Source organism: Bos taurus, chromosome 20 (assembly GCF_002263795.3).
Source record: "Bos taurus isolate L1 Dominette 01449 registration number 42190680 breed Hereford chromosome 20, ARS-UCD2.0, whole genome shotgun sequence".
Taxonomy (NCBI): domain Eukaryota; kingdom Metazoa; phylum Chordata; class Mammalia; order Artiodactyla; family Bovidae; genus Bos; species Bos taurus.
This window is the reverse complement of record NC_037347.1, coordinates 14,574,288-14,600,673: the sequence shown is the minus strand read 5'-3', so window position 1 is coordinate 14,600,673 and position 26,386 is coordinate 14,574,288. Positions and strand designations below refer to the sequence as shown.

At 37.4% G+C, this 26,386-nt stretch overlaps 1 protein-coding gene across 6 annotated transcripts in view; it reads left to right on the top strand.

The window, feature by feature from the left end:
* The window catches only part of CWC27 (CWC27 spliceosome associated cyclophilin), a 283,204-nt gene that overhangs the window by 125,909 nt on the left and 130,909 nt on the right, over nt 1-26,386 (top strand). For all 6 annotated transcript variants that reach the window (XR_001494446.3, XR_813683.4, XM_059878680.1 and 3 more), the window contains 1 exon segment: nt 22,949-23,052. Coding sequence is in view for 4 of the 6 variants with exons in the window: in XM_059878680.1 (XP_059734663.1) it covers nt 22,949-23,052 (104 nt within the window). In the remaining 2 variants the exon portion in view is untranslated.

Sequence of the window (26,386 nt, the reverse complement as noted above, 5' to 3'; positions counted from 1 at the left end):
TTTGATTACAGTTTCAATTTCCGTGCTTGTGATGGGTCTGTTAAGATTTTCTATTTCTTCCTGGTCGAGTTTTGGAAAGTTGTACTTTTCTAAGAATTTGTCCATTTCTTCCTCGTTGTCCATTTTATTGGCATATAATTGTTGATAATAGTCTCTTATGATCCTTTGTATTTCTGTGTTGTCTGTTGTGATCTCTCCATTTTCGTTTCTAATTTTATTGATTTGATTTTTCTCCCTTTGTTTCTTGATGAGTCTGGCTAATGGTTTGTCAATTTTATTTATCCTTTCAAAGAACCAGCTTTTGGTTTTGTTGATTTTTGCTATGGTCTCTTTTGTTTGTTTTGCATTTATTTCTGCTCTAATTTTTAAGATTTCTTTCCTTCTACTAACCCTGGGGTTCTTCATTTCCTCCTTTTCTAGTTGCTTTAGGTGTAGAGTTAGGTGATTTATTTGACTTTTTTCTTGTTTCTTGAGGTGTGCCTGTATTGCTATGAACTTTCCCCTTAGGACTGCTTTTACCGTGTCCCACAGGTTTTGGGTTGTTGTGTTTTCATTTTCATTCGTTTCTATGCAAATTTTGGTTTCTTTTTTGATTTCTTCTGTGATTTGTTGGTTATTCAGCAGCGTGTTGTTCAGCCTCCATATGTTGGAATTTTTAAGAGTTTTTCTCCTGTAATTGAGATCTAGTCTTACTGCATTGTGGTCAGAAAAGATGCTTGGAATGAGTTCTATTTTTTTGAATTTACCAAGGCTAGCTTTATGGCCCAGGATGTGATCTATCCTGGAGAAGGTTCCATGTGTGCTTGAGAAAAAGGTGAAATTCATTGTTTTGGGATGAAATGTCCTATAGGTATCAATTAGGTCTAACTGGTCTATTGTATCATTTAAAGTTTGTGTTTCCTTGTTAATTTTCTGTTTAGTTGATCTATCCATAGGTGTGAGTGGGGTATTAAAGTCTCCCACTATTATTGTGTTATTGTTATTTTCTCCTTTCATACTTGTTAGCATTTGTCTTACATACTGCGGTGCTCCCGTGTTGGGTGCATATATATTTATAATTGTTATATCTTCTTCTTGGATTGATCCTTTGATCATTATGTAGTGACCTTCTTTGTCTCTTCACAGCCTTTGTTTTAAAGTCTATTTTATCTGATACGAGTATTGCTACTCCTGCTTTCTTTTGGTCCCTATTTGCATGGAAAATCTTTTTCCAGCCCTTCACTTTCAGTCTGTATGTGTCCCCTGTTTTGAGGTGGGTCTCCTGTAGACAACGTATGTAGGGGTCTTGTTTTTGTATCCATTCAGCCAGTCTTTGTCTTTTGGTTGGGGCATTCAACCCATTTACGTTTAAGGTAATTACTGATAAGTATGATCCCGTTGCCATTTACTTTATTGTTTAGGGTTCGAATTTATACACCATTTTTGTGTTTCCTGTCTAGAGAATATCCTTTAGTATTTGTTGGAGAGCTGGTTTGGTGGTGCAGAATTCTCTCAGCTTTTGCTTGTCTGAGAAGCTTTTGATTTCTCCTTCATACTTGAATGAAATCCTTGCTGGGTACAATAATCTGGGCTGTAGGTTATTTTCTTTCATCATTTTAAGTATGTCTTGCCATTCCCTCCTGGCTTGAAGAGTTTCTATTGAAAGATCAGCTGTTATCCTTATGGGAATTCCCTTGTGTGTTATTTGTTGTTTTTCCCTTGCTGCTTTTAATATTTGTTCTTTGTGTTTGATCTTTGTTAATTTGATTAATATGTGTCTTGGGGTGTTTCTCCTTGGGTTTATCCTGTTTGGGACTCTCTGGGTTTCTTGGACTTGGGTGATTATTTCCTTCCCCAGTTTAGGGAAGTTTTCAACTATTATCTCCTCAAGTATTTTCTCATGGTCTTTCTTTTTGTCTTCTTCTTCTGGAACCCCTATGATTCGAATGTTGTAGCGTTTAATATTGTCCTGGAGGTCTCTGAGATTGTCCTCATTTCTTTTAATTCGTTTTTCTTTTATTCTCTCTGATTCATTTATTTCTACCATTCTATCTTCTAATTCACTAATCCTATCTTCTGCCTCTGTTATTCTACTATTTGTTGCCTCCAGAGTGTTTTTAATTTCATTTATTGCATTATTCATTATATATTGACTCTTTTTTATTTCTTCTAGGTCCTTCTTAAACCTTTCTTGCATCTTCTCAATCCTTGTCTCCAAGCTATTTATCTGTGATTCCATTTTAATTTCAAGATTTTGGATCAATTTCACTATCATTATTCGGAATTCTTTATCAGGTAGATTTCCTATCTCTTCCTCTTTTGTTTGGTTTGGTGGGCATTTATCCTGTTCCTTTATCTGCTGGGTATTCCTCTGTCTCTTCATCTTGTTTAAATTGCTGAGTTTGGGGTGTCCTTTCTGTATTCTGGCAGTTTGTGGAGTTCTCTTTATTGTGGCGTTTCCTCGCTGTGTGTGGGTTTGTACAGGTGGCTTGTCAAGGTTTCCTGGTTAGGGAAGCTTGTGTCGGTGTTCTGATGGGTGGAGGTGTATTTCTTCTCATTGTTCAGTCGCGCTGTGGGGAGGGAGGGAGGGATGCTGCAAACAAATAACACTGGCGTGCGCTCGCAGTGCCTCAGCCACACTGGGTCTGCCCCTGCTCACGGCGCGTGTAGCTCCTGCCCACACTGCTCGGGCTCTAGGTTGTTCCGCCGGGAACAATCCGAGGCTGGCCCTGGGTTGCATGTACCTCCCAGGTCCAAGCCGCTCAGGTTCAGGCACTCGGGTAGTCCTCAGAGGCACAGACTCAGTTGGGCCTGAGTTTTGTGCTCTTCCCAGGTCCGAGCAGCTCAAGTGATGAGGTGTTTGGCGAGCGCCAATGCTGCGACTTATCGCCTCCCCGCCACTTGGTTATCTGGGTGTAAAACCGGCGCACCTTCTCAGGCAGATGTTAACCATCCAGACCCCCAAGAAGTTTTAGTTAGCAAAGAAGCCTGCTTACAGTTTTATAGATAATGTCTCTCTGGGGCTGCGATTGCCCCCTTCCGGCTCTGGCTGCCTGTCACCGGAGGGGGAAGGTCTGCAGCTGGCTATCTTTGTTCAGTCCTTTGTTCCGTGCGTGGGCCTGGCGGTCTTAGGTTAGGGCTGGCTTTTCGCGTGGTAGATATCCCACAGTCTGGTTTGCTAGCCCAAATTATTTCGCTCAGATAGTGCTCAGGGTATTCAGGCCAGATTCTTACTCTAAGCGATGCAGCCCGCGCTGCGCCTCCCTGCCCAGCCCCCGCTTGCTAATGGTGCCTGCAGGCGTCTGCGCTGCTTCTCCGCTGGGGGAGTTACCATAGGGCTCGCAATCTGCAAGTTTTAATTGTTTATTTATTTTTTCTCCCTGTTATGTTGCCCTCTGTGCTTCCAAAGCTCGGCACAGATTCGGCAGTGAGAAGGTTTCCTAGTGTTTGGAAACTTCTCTCTTTTTAAGACTCCCTTCCCGGGATGGAACTCCGTCCCTCCCTCTTTTCTCTCTTTTTTTGTCTTTTATATTTTTTCCTACCTCCTTTCGAAGAGTTGGATTGCTTTTCTGTGTGCCTGATGTCCTCTGCCGGCATTCAGAAGTTGTTTTGTGGAATTTACTCGACGTTTAAATGCTCTTTTGATGAATTTGTGGGGGAGAAAGTGTTCTCCCCGTCCTACTCCTCCTGCATCTTGGCTCCTCCTCCAGTTCTAACTGTTGCTTCCTGACCTGCATACAAATTTCTCAAGAGGCAGATCAGGTGGTCTGGTATTCCCATCTCTTTCAGAATTTTCCACAGTTGATTGTGATCCACACAGTCAAAGGCTTTGGCATAGTCAATAAAGCAGAAATAGATTTTTTTTGGAACTCTGTTGCTTTTTCCATGATCCATCAGATGCTGGCAATTTGATCTCTAGTTCCTCTGCCTTTTCTAAAACCAGCTTGAACATCAGGAAGTTCATGGTTCACATATTGCTGAAGCCAGGCTTGGAGAATTTTGAATATTTCTTTACTAGCGTGTGAGATGAGTGCAATTGTGCGGTAGTTTGAGCATTCTTTGGCATTGCCTTTCTTTGGGATTGGAATGAAAACTGACCTTTTCCAGTCCTGTGGCCACTGCTGAGTTTTCCAAATTTGCTGGCATATTGAATGCAGCACTTTCACAGCATCATCTTTCAGGATTTGAAATAGCTCAACTGGAATTCCATCACCTCCACTAGCTTTGTTCGTAGTGATGCTTTCTAAGGCCCACTTGACTTCACATTCCAGGCTGTCTGGCTCTAGGTCAGTGATCACACCATCGTGATTATCTGGGTTGTGAAGATCTCTTTTGTACAGTTCTTCTGTGTATTCTTGCCATCTCTTCTTAATATCTTCTGCTTCTGTTAGGTCCATACCATTTCTGTCCTTTATCGAGCCCATCCTTGCATGAAATGTTCCCTTGGTATCTCTAATTTTCTTGAAGAGATCTCTAGTCTTTCCTATTCTCTTGTTTTCTTCTATTTCTTTGCATTGATCACTGAAGAAGGCTTTCTTATCTCTTCTTGCTAATCTTTGGAACTCTGCATTCAGATGCGTATATCTTTCCTTTTCTCCTTTGCTTTTCGCTTCTCTTCTTTTCACAGCTATTTGTAAGGCCTCCCCAGACAGCCATTTTCCTTTTTTGCCTTTCTTTTCCTTGGGGTGGTCTTGATCCCTGTCTCCTGTACAATGTCACGAACCTCCATCCATAGTTCATCAGGCACTCTATCTATCAGATCTAGGCCCTTAAATCTATTTCTCACTTCCACTGTATAATCATAAGGGATTTGATTTAGGTCATACCTGAATGGTCTAGTGGTTTTCCACACTTTCTTCAATTTAAGTCTGAATTTGGCAATAAGGAGTTCATGATCAGCTCCTGGTCTTGTTTTTTCTGACTGTATAGAGCTTCTCCATCTTTGGCTGCAAAGAATATAATCAATCTGATATCGGTGTTGACCATCTGGTGATGTCCATGTGTAGAGTCTTCTCTTGTGTTGTTGGAAGAGGGTGTTTGCTATGACCAATGTATTCTCTTGGGAAAACTCTATTAGCCTTTGCCCTGCTTCATTCCATACTCCAAGGCCAAAAATTAAGAGAAGCGAAAAGCAAAGGAGAAAAGGAAAGATATAAGCATCTGAATGCAGAGTTCCAAAGAATAGCAAGGAGAGATAAGAAAGCCTTCCTCAGCAATCAATGCAAAGAAATATAGGGAAACAACAAAATGGGAAAGACTAGAGATCTCTTCAAGAAAATTAGAGATACCAGTGGAACATTTCATGCAAAGATGGGCTCAGTAAAGGACAGAAATGGTATTGACCTAACAGAAGCAGAACATATTAATAAGAATGAATTTATTATTATTTCATAATAAACTGTGGAAAATTCTGAAAGAGATGGGCATATCAGACCACCTGACCTGCTTCTTGAGAAACCTATATGCAGATCAGGAAGCAACAGTTAGAAGTAGACATAGAACAACAGACTGGTTCCAAATAGGAAAAGGAATACGTCAAGGTTGTATATAGTCACCCTGCTTATTTAACTTCTCTGCAGAGTACATCATGAGAAATGCTGGGCTGGAAGAAGCACAGGCTAGAATCAGAATTGCCAGGAGAATTACCAATAACCTCAGATATTCAGATGACACCACCCCTATGGCAGAAAGTGAAGAGGAACTAAAAAGCCTCTTGATGAAAGTGAAAGTGGAGAGTGAAAAAGTTGGCTTAAAGCTCAACATTCAGAAAACTAAGATCATGGCATCTGGTCCCATCACTTCATGGGAAATAGATAGGGAAACAGTGGAAACAGTGTCAGACTTTATTTTTGGGGGCTCCAAAATCACTGCGGATGGTGATTGCAGCCATGAAATTGCAAGACGCTTACTCCTTGGAAGGAAAGTTATGACCAACCTAGATAGGATAATAAAAAGCAGAGATATTACTTTGCCAACAAAAGTCCGTCTAGTCAAGGCTATTGTTTTTACAATGGTCATGTATGGATGTGAAAGTTGGACTGTGAAGAAAGCTGAGCATCGAAGAATTGATGCTTTTGAAGTGTGGCGTTGGAGAAGACTCTTGAGAGTCCCTTGAACTGCAAGGAAATCCACCCAGTCCATTGTAAAGGAGATCAGTCCTGAATTTTGTTTAGAAGGACTGATGCTAAAGCTGAAACTCCAATACGTTGGCCACCTCATGGGAAGAGTTGACTCATTGGAAAAGACTCTGATGCTGGGAGGGATTGGGGGCAGGAAGAGAAGGGGACAACAGAGGATGAGATGGCTGGATGGCATCACCGACTCGATGGAAATGTTTCTGGGTGAACTCCAGGAGTTGGTGATGGACAGGGAGGCCTGGCGTGCTGCAGTTCATGGAGTCTCAAAGACTGTGACACAACTGAACGACTGAACTGAAAGTATTTTTTTTCTTTTTCCAGTTACTGTTGTAGATCTCATACTCAGTTCTTTATTCTCTTTCATTCTTTTCATATAATAAACATATTTGTTTTATTTTTGCAGTATCTGAAGTTTTGAGAGTCAGGTTCTATTACTTATTGTTCCTTTTATTCTTATAAACAATGCCTTGTTTCCTTGTATATTATGAACTCTTTTTATTGAGAGCTGATTTTTTTAGAACTTTTTTTTAGAGTTCTGTGATATCTAATTAAAGATTCTTTGTTTAAGAGAGGATTTCACTTTAGTTCAAGCAGGTACATTAGAGTACCATACAATATTAGTGATTTTAATTGAAAATACTCCTTAGATACCCTGAGAATATTCATTAGCTTGAATGCCTACTTACCCACATAGACCTGAGACAGACAAGCTTCATTGCAGCCTTTCTCTGTTTTATAGTTGATGTTTTTATTCCCACGCTTCCAGTGAGTGGAGAATGTTTAGCTTTTTGTATAGGAGTTCTAGTTCATGATTAAAACACCATGTTAAACCCACATTTCTAGGTAGAATAACTCAGTGTCTCAATAATAGTAGCAGTGCTTCTTTGGTTTTTCGTCTTCCCCTTGGTTTTCAACCCCTTGGTTTTTAGTGAGCCAAGCTTTGCATTTAAAGGTATTTTTTTTAAATGTGTGTTATTCAGCCCTCCTAGGTATTTGATTGTAAGAGAGTTTTTGGGTTACCTAGTATTCTGCCTTACTGGAATTAAAACCTCATTTGTTTTTCATATTGATTTAATGTCATTCTATAAAGTTGGATTATGGAATAGACATATGGCTAAAGACGGAACTTCTGCCACAACAGATTTACTCCACTTCTCTGAAATACTGGCTAAGCCAAGTTCTTCCTGTGAAATAACATGTTTGATTTAGAATTTTTTACTTGGTATTTAGACAGAATAACACTATCACCTATGCTTATTCTGGATATTTTATGATTTAGTGCAGGGTTTACTCTTGTTTAGTTTGTTCTGGAATAGACAGTAAGATTTTCTAAGATATGAAGGAGGTTGACAATCTATATCAGATGTCTAAACTTTTTATTTAAAAATAAATGTGATCTTTCATATGAAAGGAATATGACTGTAAGTCTAAAGGCTAGTTGCAGATGCATTTAAATTCTTCCTTCTTCTCAAATTTCAGTGTACATATAGGTAGGGATTATGTACCTATGGAGAGGCATTATAGTCTTTCTTTTCCTACCTAGTGGTATAACAGATTATAAAAGGGCATGTGGAACATTATCTCTCAGATTAAATTTTATCTTCTGATAGATACATCTAGGATCATTTAGACTAAAATAATGTAGATTCTCTGTTAATCTCCCTCATAGAAATTGTAAGTGTGTAAACACACAGACACACACACATACACACATACATATATACATTTCCTTGTTGACTTGTTTTTTCCTTATCTTCTTGACTAGACTATAATGGATGACAATAAGCGATTCCATTCCAAGTGTTTAGTAACCACAATTAAGATGTGAGAATTTAGTAATTTTTAGGGGTTTTTTCTACTTTATATTCCTCATTTTCAGAGCATATGATATTTAATCCAAGCAGTACATCAGACACACACACACAAAACTTATCAGTAAGCTTTTAAAAGCTGTGCATCCATGAGAAAAATGGAAAGATTTGCCTTTTTAAACTCTTCAGTTAGCCTGAGATCTCATTTTGTCAGTAATTGATCCTGTAAATAGTAAGAATAGTAGTGTTAGTACTGGAGAGGAGAAGAATGATAGTAATTGAAGAAGCAAACTCATGTTGGTCACATATTCTGAGCCAAGCACCACGATAAGTATACTGAGTAATTTCCATGGAATCATGTTTCTTCCTTACAACTTTACCTTAATTGTCAAGATGAGAAAACAGATTTACATTGGTTAGCTTAATTGTCTAAGCCCATATTGCTAGTAACAGGTAGAACAGAACTTTGTACACACAAATCAGGGGTTCTGTGATTTAATTTGATTTTGATTTTTTAATTTCCTGTGTATACTTTCAAAATTAATGTATAAACTATAGCATATTATACTTCCTGATACATGTTTAACCTGCATCTCTGCTCTTTCTGCCCTTGCTGATGATACCATACTAAAAATCATGTCATACATTTATAGTTTTAATACTTATGATGGGCTCTCATTATGGCCATTTTATGATTTCATCAACAGCCAAGCTGTTGTTTCATTACAAACAGATTCAGTATCTTTGTGATTAAAGCGACAAACTAAAAACCATGAAGGCTGTACTGTTTAGCTTGCAATCATTTCCATGTGTTATGAATTCTTATCAGATGTTGGGAAATAGGAGGCTACATCCATGGTCCAAGAAGCAATGATCTGTAATGGACATGTGTTTAGCGGTCAGCTTGCTTAACAAGATCTCTAAGCAAATTCATTTACCATCTTATGTAAGATATATATACATATTCCATTTTATTTTTGTACATTAAAGTTTTCTTCAAAAGCATGTCAAGTACTCAGGTCTTGATAATTTTACCTTTTTTTTTTTTTTTTAAAGTGAATATTAGAGTTCAGTGTTTGAGCTCACCACCCTTATAGTAAGATAATATTTCTCATGCCATAAGTAAAAAGAACAGATATAACTCAAAATTTTCCTAAGGCACATTCCTGGAAACTGGAGAAAATGAGAAAAGCATCTGGGAAAAAATAAAAACTGACTGAAAATTATGCAGGATACATATCATTGCCATATTAAATCCTCAATCTCAAGCTGAAAGTTGTATGATTTAAAAAATTGCAAGAATTCTACCTTTTATAAAGTAATATAAACTGTCTGATAAAAATATAAATATACTGCTACTTACTTATTCATAGTCTGTTCTGTTGCATGAAAAATACTCAGCTCAAAAATAACGTATTCAAGTCTAAATGTACTTTTCATTCAGTGGGCAGGAAACATATTAAGGGGAAAACTGCATAAAGAATTAGGATGTCTGTATCATGTTTATAGTATTGTAATTGATTTAGGCAATATTGAAAAAAATAAAAAACTCTTACTATCTCTACACTTCAACTTCTTTGTGTCTAAGACCTCTCACCATTTCTTTAGATAATGGGCCTTAAGATCCTAAAACCAAAGGAATTGAAATAGAATGATATACAGAGTGCAATCACTTTTTACATTTATAGTTGATTATCCATTTCAAAAATATTAATTTATACCTTCCTCGGATTATTTTTAGATTATGATATAACTGAGATAAAGGAAGAGAATTAATTGCTTTCCTGTAACCATATAATGATGTTGGTTCTAGGTCTTCTGAAACATGTCTCTTTTTTTTATGCAAAAGTTTTATTTAATCTTTTGGAATGGACATGGGCATTAAGATGAAAACAACATCCATCAATGAGATTAGAGTGTATATCTTTAACAGTATAGTAATTAATATCATTTTACATAAAATCATTGATTTTTATTTAAAGTTTTAATTCTTTAAATTGCTTATATAATTTAATAGTCATGAGTTGGTTGTAGTATATTTTCTTATTTAAAAAAAGAAAAAATTCCCTCGTAGCTCAGATGGTAATGAATCTGCCTGCAGGAGACCCGGGTTCAATCCCTGGGTTGAAAGATCCCCTGGAGAAGGAAATGACGGCCCACTCCAATATTGTTGCTTGGAGAATTCCATGGACAGACCATGGGGTCACAAAGAGTCAGATATGACAGAGGGACAAACACTTTGGGCCTCCCTGGTGTTTACTGGCTCAGACAGTAAAGAATCCACCTGCAATGCAGGAGACCTGGGTTCAATCCCTGGGTTGGGAAGATCCCCTGGAGGAGGGCATGGCTACACACTCCAGTATTCTGATCTAGAGAATCCCCATGGACAAAGGAGCCTGGTGTGCTACAGTTCATGGGGTCACAAAGACTCAGACACGACTGAGCAACCAAGCACACGTTCTAAGCACCTAATGAAAGTGAAAGTCACTCAGTCTTTTCCGACTCTTTGTGACCCCATGGACTATACAGTCCCTGGAATTCTCCAGGCAAGAATACTGGAGTGGGTAGCCGTTCCCTTCTCCAGGATATTTTCCTAACCCAGGGATCAAACCCAGGTCTCCCGCATTGCAGGTGGATTCTTTACCAGCTGAGCCACAAGGGAAGCCCAACAGTACTGAGGTGGGTAGCCTGTCCCTTCTCAGGGAATCTTCCCAACCCAGGAATTGAACTGGGGTCTCCTGTATTGCAGGCAGATTTTTTACCAGCTGAGCTACCAGGGAAGCCCTAAGCACCTAATAGTGCTTTTATTTTAATCCTTAATCTTTGCATTGGTCTTGTTATAATACATAGGCTGAATATAGTCACTATTTATAGATAAGATGATGCTGTGAAAGTGCTGCACAGCAAATATGGAAAACTCAGCAGTGGCCACAGGACTGGAAAAGGTCAGTTTTCATTCCAGTCCCAAAGAAAGGCATTGCCAGAGGATGCTCAAACTACCACACAATTGCACTCATCTGACACACTAGTACAGTAATGCTTAAAATTCTCCAAGCCAGGCTTCAGCAATATGTGAACCGTGAACTTCCAGATGTTCAAGCTGGTTTTAGAAAAAGCAGAGGAACCAGAGATCAAATTGCCAACATCCATTGGATCATTAAAAAAGCAAGAGAGAAGATGGCGGAGGAGTAGGACGGGGAGAACACTTTCTCCCCCACAAATTCATCAAAAGAGCATTTAAACGTCGAGTAAATTCCACAAAACAACTTCTGAATGCCGGCAGAGGACATCAGGCACCCAGAAAAGCAACACAACTCTTCGAAAGGAGAGAGAAGAAATACAGCTCCACCCACCAGAACACCGACACAAGCTTCCCTAACCAGGAAACCTTGACAAGCCACCTGTACAAACCCACACACAGCGAAGAAATGCCACAATAAAGAGAACTCCACAAACTGCCAGAATACAGAAAGGACACCCCAAACTCAGCAATTTAAACAAGATGAAGAGACAGAGGAATACCCAGCAGATAAAGGAACAGGATAAATGCCCACCAAACCAAACAAAAGAGGAAGAGATAGGAAATCTACCTGATAAAGAATTCCGAATAATGATAGTGAAATTGATCCAAAATCTTGAAATTAAAATGGAATCACAGATAAATAGCCTGGAGACAAGGATTGAGAAGATGCAAGAAAGGTTTAAGAAGGACCTAGAAGAAATAAAAAAGAGTCAATATATAATGAATAATGCAATAAATGAAATTAAAAACACTCTGGAGGCAACAAATAGTAGAATAACAGAGGCAGAAGATAGGATTAGTGAATTAGAAGATAGAATGGTAGAAATAAATGAATCAGAGAGGATAAAAGAAAAACGAATTAAAAGAAATGAGGACAATCTCAGAGACCTCCAGGACAATATTAAACACTACAACATTCGAATCATAGGGGTTCCAGAAGAGGAAGACAAAAAGAAAGACCATGGGAAAATACTTGAGGAGATAATAGTTGAAAACTTCCCTAAACTAGGGAAGGAAATAATCACCCAAGTCCAAGAAACCCAGAGAGTCCCAAACAGGAGAAACCCAAGGAGAAACACCCCAAGACACATATTAATCAAATTAACAAAGATCAAACACAAAGAACAAATATTAAAAGCAGCAAGGGAAAAACAACAAATAACACACAAGGGAATTCCCATAAGGATAACAGCTGATCTTTCAATAGAAACTCTTCAAGCCAGGAGGGAATGGCAAGACATACTTAAAATGATGAAAGAAAATAACCTACAGCCCAGATTATTGTACCCAGCAAGGATCTCATTCAAGTATGAAGGAGAAATCAAAAGATTTTCAGACAAGCAAAAGCTGAGAGAATTCTGCACCACCAAACCAGCTCTCCAACAAATACTAAAGGATATTCTCTAGACAGGAAACACAAAAATGGTGTATAAACTCGAACCCCAAACAATAAAGTAAATGGCAACGGGATCATACTTATCAGTAATTACCTTAAACGTAAATGGGTTGAATGCCCCAACCAAAAGACAAAGACTGGCTGAATGGATACAAAAACAAGACCCCTACATATGTTGTCTAAAAGAGACCCACCTCAAAACAGGGGACACATACAGACTGAAAGTGAAGGGCTGGAAAAAGATTTTCCACGCAAATAGGGACCAAAAGAAAGCAGAAGTAGCAATACTCATATCAGATAAAATAGACTTTAAAACAAAGGCTGTGAAGAGACAAAGAAGGTCACTACATAATGATCAAAGGATCAATCCAAGAAGAAGATATAACAATTATATATGCACCCAACACGGGAGCACCGCAGTATGTAAGACAAATGCTAACAAGTATGAAAGGAGAAAATAACAATAACACAATAATAGTGGGAGACTTTAATACCCCACTCACACCTATGGATAGATCAACTAAACAGAAAATTAACAAGGAAACACAAACTTTAAACGATGCAATAGACCAGTTAGACCTAATTGATATCTATAGGACATTTCATCCCAAAACAATGAATTTCACCTTTTTCTCAAGCACACATGGAACCTTCTCCAGGATAGATCACATCCTGGGCCATAAAGCTAGCCTTGGTAAATTCAAAAAAATAGAAATCATTCCAAGCATCTTTTCTGACCACAATGCAGTAAGATTAGATCTCAATTACAGGAGAAAAACTCTTAAAAATTCCAACATATGGAGGCTGAACAACACGCTGCTGAATAACCAACAAATCACAGAAGAAATCAAAAAAGAAACCAAAATTTGCATAGAAACGAATGAAAATGAAAACACAACAACCCAAAACCTGTGGGACACGGTAAAAGCAGTCCTAAGGGGAAAGTTCATAGCAATACAGGCACACCTCAAGAAACAAGAAAAAAGTCAAATAAATCACCTAACTCTACACCTAAAGCAACTAGAAAAGGAGGAAATGAAGAACCCCAGGGTTAGTAGAAGGAAAGAAATCTTAAAAATTAGAGCAGAAATAAATGCAAAAGAAACAAAAGAGACCATAGCAAAAATCAACAAAACCAAAAGCTGGTTCTTTGAAAGGATAAATAAAATTGACAAACCATTAGCCAGACTCATCAAGAAACAAAGGGAGAAAAATCAAATCAACAAAATTAGAAACGAAAATGGAGAGATCACAACAGACAACACAGAAATACAAAGGATCATAAGAGACTACTATCAACAATTACATGCCAATAAATGGACAACGTGGAAGAAATGGACAAATTCTTAGAAAAGTACAACTTTCCAAAACTCGACCAGGAAGAAATAGAAAATCTTAACAGACCCATCACAAGCACAGAAATTGAAACTGTAATCAAAAATCTTCCAGCAAACAAAACCCAGGTCCAGATGGCTTCACAGCTGAATTCTACCAAAAATTTAGAGAAGAGCTAACACCCATCTTGCTCAAAGTCTTCCAAAAAATTGCAGAGGAAGGTAAACTTCCAAACTCATTTTATGAGGCCACCATCACCCTAATACCAAAACCTGACAAAGATCCCACAAAAAAAGAAAACTACAGGCCAATATCACTGATGAACATAGATGCAAAAATCCTGAACAAAATTCTAGCAATCAGAATCCAACAACACATTAAAAAGATCATACACCATGACCAAGTGGGCTTTATCCCAGGGATGCAAGGATTCTTCAATATCCCCAAATCAATCAGTGTAATACACCACATTAACAAATTGAAAAATAAAAACCATATGATTATCTCAGTAGATGCAGAGAAAGCCTTTGACAAAATTCAACATCCATTTATGATAAAAACTCTCCAGAAAGCAGGAATAGAAGGAACATACCTCGACATAATAAAAGCTATATATGACAAACCCACAGCAAACATTATCCTCAATGGTGAAAAATTGAAAGCATTTCCTCTAAAGTCAGGAACAAGACAAGGGTGCCCACTTTCACCATTACTATTCAACATAGTTTTGGAAGTTTTGGCCACAGCAATCAGAGCAGAAAAAGAAATAAAAGGAATCCAAATTGGAAAAGAAGAAGTAAAACTCTCACTATTTGCAGATGACATGATCCTCTACATAGAAAACCCTAAAGACTCCACCAGAAAATTACTAGAACTAATCAATGACTATAGTAAAGTTGCAGGATATAAAATCAACTCACAGAAATCCCTTGCATTCCTATACACTAATAATGAGAAAACAGAAAGAGAAATTAAGGAAACAATTCCATTCACCATTGCAACGAAAAGAATAAAATACTTAGGAATATATCTACCTAAAGAAACTAAAGACCTATATATAGAAAACTATAAAACACTGGTGAAAGAAATCAAAGAGGACACTAATAGATGGAGAAATATACCATGTTCATGGATTGGAAGAATCAATATAGTGAAAATGAGTATACTACCCAAAGCAATCTATAGATTCAATGCAATCCCTATCAAGCTACCAACAGTATTCTTCACAGAGCTAGAACAAATAATTTCACAATTTGTATGGAAACACAAAAAACCTCGAATAGACAAAGGGATCCTGAGAAAGAAGAATGGAACTGGAGGAATCAACCTACCTGACTTCAGGCTCTACTACAAAGCCACAGTTATCAAGACAGTATGGTACTGGCACAAAGACAGAAATATAGATCAATGGAACAAAATAGAAAGCCCAGAGATAAATCCACGCACATATGGACACCTTATCTTTGACAAAGGAGGCAAGAATATACAATGGATTAAAGACAATCTCTTTAACAAGTGGTGCTGGGAAATCTGGTCAACCACTTATAAAAGAATGAAACTAGACCACTTTCTAACACCATACACAAAAATAAACTCAAAATGGATTAAAGATCTCAATGTAAGACCAGAAACTATAAAACTCCTAGAGGAGAACATAGGCAAAACACTCTCTGACATACATCACAGCAGGATCCTCTATGACCCACGTCCCAGAATATTGGAAATAAAAGCAAAAATAAACAAATGGGACCTAATTAACCTTAAAAGCTTCTGCACATCAAAGGAAACTATTAGCAAGGTGAAAAGACAGCCTTCAGAATGGGAGAAAATAATAGCAAATGAAGCAACTGACAAACAACTAATCTCAAAAATATACAAGCAACTCCTACAGCTCAACTCCAGAAAAGTAAATGACCCAATCAAAAAATGGGCCAAAGAACTAAAAAGACATTTCTCCAAAGAAGACATACAGATGGCTAACAAACACATGAAAAGATGCTCAACATCACTCATTATCAGAGAAATGCAAATCAAAACCACTATGAGGTACCATTTCACACCAGTCAGAATGGCTGCGATCCAAAAGTCTACAAATAATAAGTGCTGGAGAGGGTGTGGAGAAAAGGGAACCCTCTTACACTGTTGGTGGGAATGCAAACTAGTACAGCCACTATGGAGAACAGTGTGGAGATTCCTTAAAAAACTGGAAATAGAACTGCCTTATGATCCAGCAATCCCACTACTAGGAATACACACTGAGGAAACCAGAAGGGAAAGAGACACGTGTACCCCAATGTTCATCGCAGCACTGTTTATAATAGCCAGGACATGGAAGCAACCTAGTTGTCCATCAGCAGATGAATGGGTAAGAAAGCAATGGTACATATACACAATGGAGTATTACTCAGCCATTAAAAAGAATACATTTGAATCAGTTCTAATGATGTGGATGAAACTGGAGCCTATTATACAGAGTGAAGTAAGCCAGAAGGAAAGACATCAATACAGTATACTTACGCATATATATGGAATTTAGAAAGATGGTAACAATAACCCGGTGTACGAGACAGCGAAAGAGACACTGATGTATAGAACAATCTTATGGACTCTGTGGGAGACGGAGAGGGTGGAGATTTGGGAGAATGACATTGAAACATGTAAAATATCATGTAAGAAACGAGTTGCCAGTCCAGGTTCGATGCACGACACTGGATGCTTGGGGCTAGTGCACTGGGACGACACAGAGGGATGGTATGGGGAGGGAGGAGGGAGGAGGGTTCAGGATGGGGAACACGTGTATACCTGTGGCGGATTCATTTTGATATTTGGCAAAACTAATACAATTATGTAAAGTTTAAAAATAAAATTAAATGTTAAAAAAAAATTAAATGTAAACTCCTCTAAAAAAATAAATAAATAAAAAATTAAAAAAAATAAAAAAGCAAGAGAGTTCCAGAAAAACATATATTTCTGCTTTATTGACTATGCCAAAACCTTTCACTGTGTGGATCACAATAAACTGTGGAAAATTCTGAAAGAGATGGGCATACCAGACCACCTGACCTGCCTCTTGAGAAACCTATATGCAGGTCAGGAGGCAACAGTTAGAACTGGACATGGAACAACAGACTGGTTCCAAATAGGAAAAGGAGTACATCAAGACTGTATATTGTCACCATGCTTATTTAACTTCTATGCAGAGTACATCATGAGAAACGCTGGACTGGAGGAAGCACAAGCTGGAATCAGGATTGCCAGGAGAAATATCAATAACTTCAGATATGCAGATGACACCACCCTTATGGCAGAAAGTGAAGAAGAACTAAGAGCCTCTTGATGAAAGTGAAAGAGGAGAGTGAAAAAGTTCGCTTAAAGCTCAGCATTCAGAAAACCAAGATCATGGCATCCAGTCCCATCACTTCATGGAAGATAGATGGGGAAACAGTGGAAACAGTGTCAGACTTTATTTTTCTGGGCTCCAAAATCACTGCAGATGGTAATTGCACACATGAAATTAAAAGACACTTACTCCTTGGAAGGAAAGTTATGACTAACCTAGATAGCATATTCAAAAGCAGAGACATTACTTTGTCAACAAAGGTCCGTCTAGTCAAGGCTATGGTTTTTCCAGTGGTCGTGTATGGATGTGAGAGTTGGGTTATAAAGAAAGCTGAGCGCCGAAGAATTGATGCTTCTGAACTGTGGTGTTGGAGAAGACTCTTGAGAGTCCCTTGGACTCCAAGGAGATCCAAGCAGTCCATCCTAGAGGAGATCAGTCCTGGGTGTTCATTGGACGGACTGATGTTGAAGCTGAAACTCCAATACTTTGCCCACCTGATGCAAAGAGCTGACTTGTTGGAAAAGACCCTGATGCTGGGAAAGATTGAGGGCAGGAGAAGAAGGGGACGACAGAGGATGAGATGGCTGAATGGCATCACCGATTCAATAGACATGAGTTTGGGTGGACTCCAGTAGTTGATGATGAACAGGGAGGCCTGGCATGCTGAGGTTCATGGGGTCGCAAAGAGTCGGACACGACTGAGCGACTGAATTCAACTGAACTGATACTACAGATTTACCAAATTAGAAAATATATATGATGAATTATTAACTGATGGCTAATTAGCTGATGCTGATGTCATAAAAGCCATGTTAAAATTCAAATGAATCCAAATTAGAGATCTATTAGGAAAAAAAGTAATTAGCTTAAAATTAACAGTACCTAATAGAAGTATTTATTTTATCATACAGGTGGAAACTAGGCTCTGAGGAAGCCAAACAGATGCCGCCTGGACTCAAGCAAGCCCATAGTTTGTATTCTTGCTTTGTAAGCAGTGTAAGGTGACATATAGTCCAGGCTTACAATTTTCATTCTTTTTTTAGCAGGTTCAAATATATTCTATTACCAATGGATAAAATTATATTCCAGAGAATATAAGATTGGGTCCCCTAAAACTAGACTGTTACCTAAAGACTAGGGTAAAAACATGTACTGCATTCTAAGAGTTATGGATTCCATGTGTACTAACAAATGGTGTTGTTTGAATAGTCTTGAAAGATTTTGACAGTGTTGTAAATTTTTATTTTCTTGAAAAATTCAGTATAATGAAACATAGTTTTATGTATATAGACAAAAACCTCTTTCTTTCTTTGTCTTTTTTGAGTTCTTGTTCATCATTGTTCAGTTTGTTTATTATTATGGCTACTTCAGCAGTATATCTAAATCTTTGTCTGTTTAAGAGTAGATTTTTAGAAGCTGGCATTAAACATTTATTACCCTTTTTAAAAATTATGAACAGAGTTGATCTTCATATGCAGTAGAGGTGGCATTTGTTTATAATAAATAATCAAGAAAATATTCCTACTTGACAAACAGACCTTAACTGTGGCACTGTTTTTAACAGAACTGAATAATAATAGCCATCATTGGTCGAAAATGTATTGAATGCCCAATATTTTAAATACCTAACTCTGATTTTATAGCTGAGGAAACTGAATCTCAAAGAACTTAAATAATTGTTGTTAGGTCTTCCAGACAATAAGTAATGGAATTGGGTTTTAAATCAGGACTTTCTGATCTTTTTAATATCTGTGCTTTAATATCTGTGTTAGTCTTTTTGATATCTTTGCTTTACTGGGTCTACAATAGTTTATACTCTCATTGCCCCTCATTCTTTGCATACTTCAGATCACCATGATAACTAGTTTGTTTGGCTGTCATGCAGCACTTCTTCAGCTTTCAAAATAATCTTCCCTCACCTTAGTCTTCAGAAAATATCATTTGAATTTCCTGAATATTTACCAAAAAAAAAAAAAAACCTTAAGCTAGTATTTAGTGGATGGAGCAAAGATGTGGTTGCTATTTTCTGTTTTCATATAACTTCAAGAAATAGGAAGTAATTACATTTATCTGAGAAATAGATCATGAGAGCTAACCCAGGCATTGATGGTGAGAGTCAAGAAGAGCAGTTGCATGTGAGAGAGAGATCAGAAAATGACATACTTGGACAGCGATTCAGTGAAAGGGAGGGTGAACAGTCCCAGGGGAAGTTTAAAGTTTGGTCATTAGAAGGAAATCGGTTTCATGATCAAATAGGGACTTCAGGAAAAGGAACAGATTTGACCAGGGAAAAGATGCTTTGGAGTTTGGACATAGAGAGTTTGTAATTCTTGTGATATCTAGCCTCAAACTACATCTGGATCTAAGCCCTTGACCTGTGACTAGTTTGAATTGAGATGTCCTCTAAGTATGAAATACACACTGCATTTAGAAGAGTTAGTACAGAAAAAATGTAAAATAGTGTATTAATATTCTTACATTGATTCCATGTTAACATAATAATACTTTGGATATTTTGAGTTATTGAGCTAAATAAAATATGTTTTTAAAATTAACCTGTTTCTTTTTACCAGTTTTTAAAATGTGCTAGGAAACAAAATTGTATGTGTGTCTTGGCTTATATTTCTGTTGGACAGTACTAATTTACATAGAGATTTGTAATAGAAGTGTAGGGGGAGACATCTAGATTTGGAAATATCCTATTATAAAAATGATAGTTTATAAGATTAGATAAAATGCCAGCATACAGGGTATAGAAATGAGAAAAATGACAATTGTAGTGTTAGAAGAGAAAGAGTAATTCAGAGGAGAAATGGAGAATCAGGACTCTAAAGTGGTACATAGTCTGATTAGCAGAAAATTTCAGAAGGAAGTAGTTCATATCTTTGGATGATAGGAAGGCCAAAGAGGAAGAAGAGGACTGAGAAAAGGCCATTGAATTTGACTGATACAGACCCAGTTTCAGTAGAGTACAAGAAGGATTGATTGCAAGAGATTAAGAACTTAGAGCTTGATGAATTAGACTCTGTATATAAGCTGTTCTTTCAGGCAAGGAGTCCACTTGTAAAGATAATAATCTCTTGTTTGGAGCAGAGTACAGGGAAATTTGAGTATGCTGTTGGCCGAATGAAAGGATCAGTAAAGTAGAAGTGCTTGAAGTTGTTAAGAAAGAGAAGATAATTTCTATAGTAAGGTCCTAATGCATTGGGTCCCAAACTTGAGTGCATGTTAAGTCACCTTGGTAACTTGGCACAGGAGCAAATTCCCAGGCAACTTCCCACATCTGAAGAAATCATATTTCCTGGAGATATGTCTCCCTGAACATGTTTTAACAATTTTTCTAGATGGTTATGATGTATCCAACAGGACAAACAAGAAAATTAAGGGTCCTGGTGAGGACATGAGGGAAATGACTGACCATAGCATCAGAATGCACAGAGAGCCAATTGGGTTAGAATAAGACTGGCAGACCATGAACTGTGATTAAGGAGTTGGCTTTCACTCATAGAAGAGTGAGCCTAAGTTCAGTAGGAATGAAAGACTGAGAAAGCTAAAAGCATAGTGATCAGATAGGGAAGTTTCAGAATTGAGGACCTTGGAGGTCATGCAGATACATACAAATAGGGCTGTGTGTTTGATACAGAAAAAAGTGAAAAGAACTGAGTCACACACATTATAAAACCCATCAGTTTAGTGACTCTAATACAGAACAGGAGTAAAAAAATATGAGACTTGGGGTTTAGGAGGAAGCACTAAAGGCTTTATTTGGGGGGGCACCAAAATCACTGGAGATGGTAACTGCAGCCATGAAATTAAAAGACGCATGCTCCTTGGAAGAAAACCTATGACCAACCTAGACAGCATGTTAGAAAGCAGAGATATTACTTTACCAACAAAGTTCCATCTAGTCAAAGCTATGGTTTTTCCAGTAGTCATGTATAAATGTGAGAGTTGGACTATAAAAAAAGCTGAGTGCCAAAGAATTGATGCTTTTGGACTGTGGTGTTGGAGAAGCCTCTTGAGAGTCCCTTGGACTGCAAGGAGATACAACCAGTCCATCCTAGAGATCAGTCCTGGGTGTTCATTGGAAGGACTGATGCTGAAGCTGAAACTCCAGTACTTTGGGCCACCTGTTGTGAAGGAACGACTCATTGGAAAAGACCCTGATGCTAGGAAAGATTGAAGGTGGGAGGAGAAGGGGACAACAGAGGATGAGATGGTTGGATGGTGTCACCGCTGCGATGGACATGAGTTTGAGTAGGCTCCAGGAGTTGGTAATGGACAGGGAAGCCTGGTGTGCTGCAGTCCATGGAGTCACAAAGAGTCGGACATGATTGAGCACTGAACTGCTGAACTGAACTAAAGGCTGAATCAGCCTAGAACCAGTGTCTTTAGAGACTTCCAGAATGGGGTGCCTCCTTGGGCTACAGTGTTCTCAGTCTCCATGACACACTCTAGCGTGTTGAAAATAGAGTGAATGCCTGACATTCACAGATATAAAATGCATAGGTTTAACTATTTGCAGGTGACTCACAGGGTTCATGACATGAGCAGTTAATAATTGTTTCCAAGGCTTGAAATTGAATCTCCTGCCCTAAAGTGGCTTGTAGAAACCAGTCACATAACATGTAAGTGTTGCAGAAAAGCCAGCACTTACATCTTCATTTGCCTTTGATATATGATTGTATTAATTATCAAACTATCTCAGTCTGATAGGTTTCACAGAAGAGGAAATTATTTGGCAAATTGTGGTATCAAAAGGTTTAAAAACTAATTGAGTTTAAAAAAAAATGTAGCATTGCTCCTAGCATGTAATAAAAAAGGGTTCAAAATGAATTAAGTTTAAGAAAAATTTTAGCATTGTTCCTAGCATGTAATAATTGCTTGATAAGTGGTAGTTACTTGTACCAATTCAGGAATTCAATAAGTTTTGAAGTCAGATATTTTTTGTGTATGCCCAGGTTTAGAGAATAGTATTTATATTAAAAAGTTTGTTTTGATTTGGAATCTCCATGCATTATTAAACTGAATTTAGAATGTTAAATTTGAAAGTAAATTAGAAGGAGAACAAAGGTTCATTTATCACTCATCAACTGTTTGATATACTTGAAGGGGGCTGTATTTCATAGCACATGCCTATGTGCATGCTAAGTTGCTTCAGTCATGTCCAGCTCTTTGCAACCTCATGGAGGAGCCCACCAGGCTCTCTGTTTATGGAATTTTTCAGGCAGGAATCTGGAGTAGGTTGCCACTTCCTTCTCCAGGGCATCTTCCCAACCTAGGAATCAAACCTGCCTTCCCTGGGTCTCCTGTATTGGCAAGAGGATTCTTTACCGCTGTGCCACCTGGGATGCCCCTATATTTCGTAGTAAAGTGTCTGCCTGAAATGTGGGAGACCTGGGTTCAATCCCTGGGTTGGGAAGATCTCCTGGAGAAGGAAATGACAACCCACTCCAGTATTCTTGCCTGGAAAATCCCATGGACGGAGGAGCCTGGTAGGCTACAGTCCATGGGGTCACAAAGAGTCGGACACCACTGAGAGACTTCAGTTTCACAATATATTGCTTTTGTGAAATCACAACTTTTAATATATCTTTTAAGTATGTTTCCATAGGGAGACCTGGGTTCAATCCCTGGGTTGGGAAGATCTCCTGGAGAAGGGAATGGCAACCTACTTTAGTATTCTTGCCTGGAGAATTCCATGGACAGAGAAGCCTGGCAGGCTACAGTCCCTGGGATCGCAGAGTTGGACACAACTGAGTGGCTGTCACTTCATTTCACTTCCATACCATAAATACACATACACAGAAACAAAATGAATTATATTATTCATGTTTTCTTACCGTACATGACAACTGGATTTAGGTTTTTTTGCTAAACAACTTTCTCAGTCTGTTATAAACTTATATAATTGTTTTTGATTTGTAGTGAAGAGCTCAGAAAAGAAGCAAGACAATTAAAGCGGGAACTCTTAGCAGCAAAACAGAAGAAAGCAGAAAATTCCGCAATTCAAGCAGAAAAAAGAAGTGAAGGTAAGCACGGTTATCAAGCTTATATTTTCACTTGGTATTTCTTCCCTCTCTCCTTCCTGAATTGAGTGGTGGTGGTGTTTATTACTTTGTTTGGCTAGTTAGTCAATAAAATTGTTTCACTTAGGACTTTTGTCCGAGAAGGACATTCAATCAAATGTGATCATAACTACTGTTCCTTAATAAAGAGAGTACTTAACATCAGGCAAAACTTATGTTGTCATAGCACATATCTAGAAGTGCACAGGATAGAGTGTTCTTTTTTTTTTTTTTTTAAACATTGGGTACCCTTTAAAACATTTAATAAAAGTGTTTAGGCCCTACATTTTGCACTTGTATAAACATTATTCATACATTGTTTGAATAGTATTAAATATGAATTCCTGTTTTGTGTTTATTTTGCTCTTATTTAAGTACAGAAAATCTAAAACATTGATAAAAATGATCAAAAGCTTATCAGAATAATACCCTGCTTTTTACAGAGGTTAAATATTTCTTTATTGTACTTTTTTTTTTTTTATTAAGCTAGAACAGCTTCAGAAAAGCTATTGCACTGAAGATCTTGAAACTATTTCAGCTATGAAACATGTAATGTTCAGTTTCCAAAATAGCAATTGGAACCCTCAAATCTGTCTTATCTTCACAATAGTAAAATACATTGTAGATTTGGTGAACATGATCAGAAATTTAATTGTTATCTTTAATAATGTACACTAAATTTGGCTTAATAAATTTGCTTTGTGCATATATCTTGTGTATTCTCATGCTTTTGGAAAGCATGAATAATTTTATCAATTGATACTAGGTTCTGTAATAGTGACTGGAGATAATTCAAAGCATAAGATATAACATCTAACCTTAAAGAATACACATTCCAATACCAAACAGTGGTACAGCATTTGACCATGTGATTATTATTTATTTTAAGTAACACAAGTTATACCACATAAGCCTCTAAAGCTCAAAGTTGTTAGATGATTTGCACCATGTTCCCAATGACTATTGTTGTAAAGGCAGGTACTTGATAAAGAACTTGAAATTGCCAAAATATGTTTGAATGAAACAAATTATTAAAAAGTTAACTCATCCAAATGACACAAATTATAGACTGAATTTTAAAAAAAGGATAAAGTTATATATGTGACTAGATAATATTGGTAAAATGTAACCCAGAATAGAAAGAAGATATATTGGCAATATTGAGGTTTGAAGAAGTACAATAAGGATTCTTTAAGTTTGTGTATAATTTTCCCAGGAGATTGTTTCTTATAATTAAAAAGCACTCTAAATATATGAAAGTAATTCCTTTTAACTGGGAAGATCTTCATTTTTTTATTCTTTTCTGAGCTGCTGCTACTGCTAAGTCGCTTCAGTCGTGTCCGATTCTGTGCGACCCCATAGACGGCAGCCCACCAGGCTCCCCTGTCCCTGAGATTCTCCAGGCAAGAACACTGGAGTGGGTTGTCATTTACTTTTCTGAGCTAGTAATTGTTATTCCCACACTCCATCTCAAAGTCCATGATATACTGTGAAGTTGGTAATGGATGGTTCTTGCTTTTGTAGTTTATGATCTCAAAGAAGTGAAAGAACTGCAGTAGGAAGTTTCTGAAATAGAGCTGTATGGTTAAGACTTATATTAGATGTAAACAGTGCTGTTGTAATTTATCTGCCTTTGAAATACTTAATACAATTAGGTAAAGAAAGATTTGAGTCTTAAAACATTGATTTCTTAACACAAAGAGTCTTCTGGAGCTTATTTCAGTCTGTTTATATGAAAGTTAACCAGATTAAAACTCTTTTTATGCTGCAATTAGAGAATTATATTGGTAATTTTCTGAATTTAATTTTTCTTGTATCATCTAGAAATACCTGGATTTTCCCTAAATCTAAAAGACAGTTAAAATTAGCTTCTCTAAAACTGTGATCATTTGGTTGCTGTCATTTTTCTTTTAGTCTCAGAATGGGCTAAAAATGGGCTAAAGTTTTTTTATTTTTTTATTATTTTGAAATAATAAAAATTATTTTTATTTGGAATGAAAATATTTTTATCATGTAATATTTAATATAAATTTGTATATATTATTATATATATTATATTATATATACAATAATATATTATATCCATCGCGACCCCATGGACTGCAGCCTACCAGGCTCCTCCGTCCATGGGATTTTCCAGGCAAAAGTACTGGAGTGGGGTGCCATTGCCTTCTCCGAATTAGGTAATCAGAAGACCTTGAATAAATTTACAGTGCTATATAAAAATAATAATTTTATATTTGTAAGAGAAATATAGTTATTTGTGGTTTTATTTTGTTCTCTGTCCAGACTTACAAACTGAAAATATGAATTTTAATACAGTGTTAGAATTAAAGACTCTAATCAGTATAGCTCATATAAATATGACATAAATTAAATCTCACAATGAGCTTTCCTTAACTGTGTTTTCACAGTTGTATTTTTATAATTATATTCTTTCTTAAAAAGTATGTGTGTGTGAACTACGTATTTGCATTCTTAAGTAAAGCTTCCAGTAGTGGTATTTCCTGATTTTATGAATTGATTTGGCAAGTCTAATACTTGCTGACTACTGCCACTTTCTTTTGGAATTTAATGTATTACTTCCACATTAAGAGCACTTGGCAAGAGACCCATAAGAACAGGAAAGCTCCTGCATGCTTCTGTCCGTGCTCTGGTTTCCCGAGTTTTGTCGTGTGTGAACGGAGGTGTTCCGCGCAGGCAGGCGCTCTAGTAGCTGTGGTGCTCTCATCAGGGCTTCTGTCGTCTTAGGAAATCACCTTTGATCAGGGAGTAATAATTCCCTTAGTTTTATCATCTCTGTCGAATTTCCTGAGCTAGATCCTTAGCCAGATCTGTGGCTCAGATGGGAAAGAATCTGCTTGCAATGGGGGAAACCCTGGTTTGATCCCTCGGGTTGGGAAGATCCCCTGGAGAAGGGAATGGCAACCCACTCCAGTATTCTTGCCTGAAGAATTCCACGGGCAGAGGGGCAGGTGGGCTACAGTCCATGGGGTCGCAAAGAGTCGGTCATGACTGAGTGACTAGTACTTTAACTTTCACTTTTTTCATTTTAACCAGTTTTGCTTCTAAATCTATTCTATTACCTGAGGCAAGTTACTTTGAAATCAGGATCCATCTGTTTCTCCATATAGAAAATCTAAGATAAGATTTTATATAATCTTAACATAAGGTCTGCTTTTTTAATGTTTTACTGTATTTATTCTTTATTAATTCCTTCAGTTCCATTATGACAGAAAATAAAATAATTAAAAGTCTTTGTTACTTTTACATTGATAAATACTTTGGGCCACATACA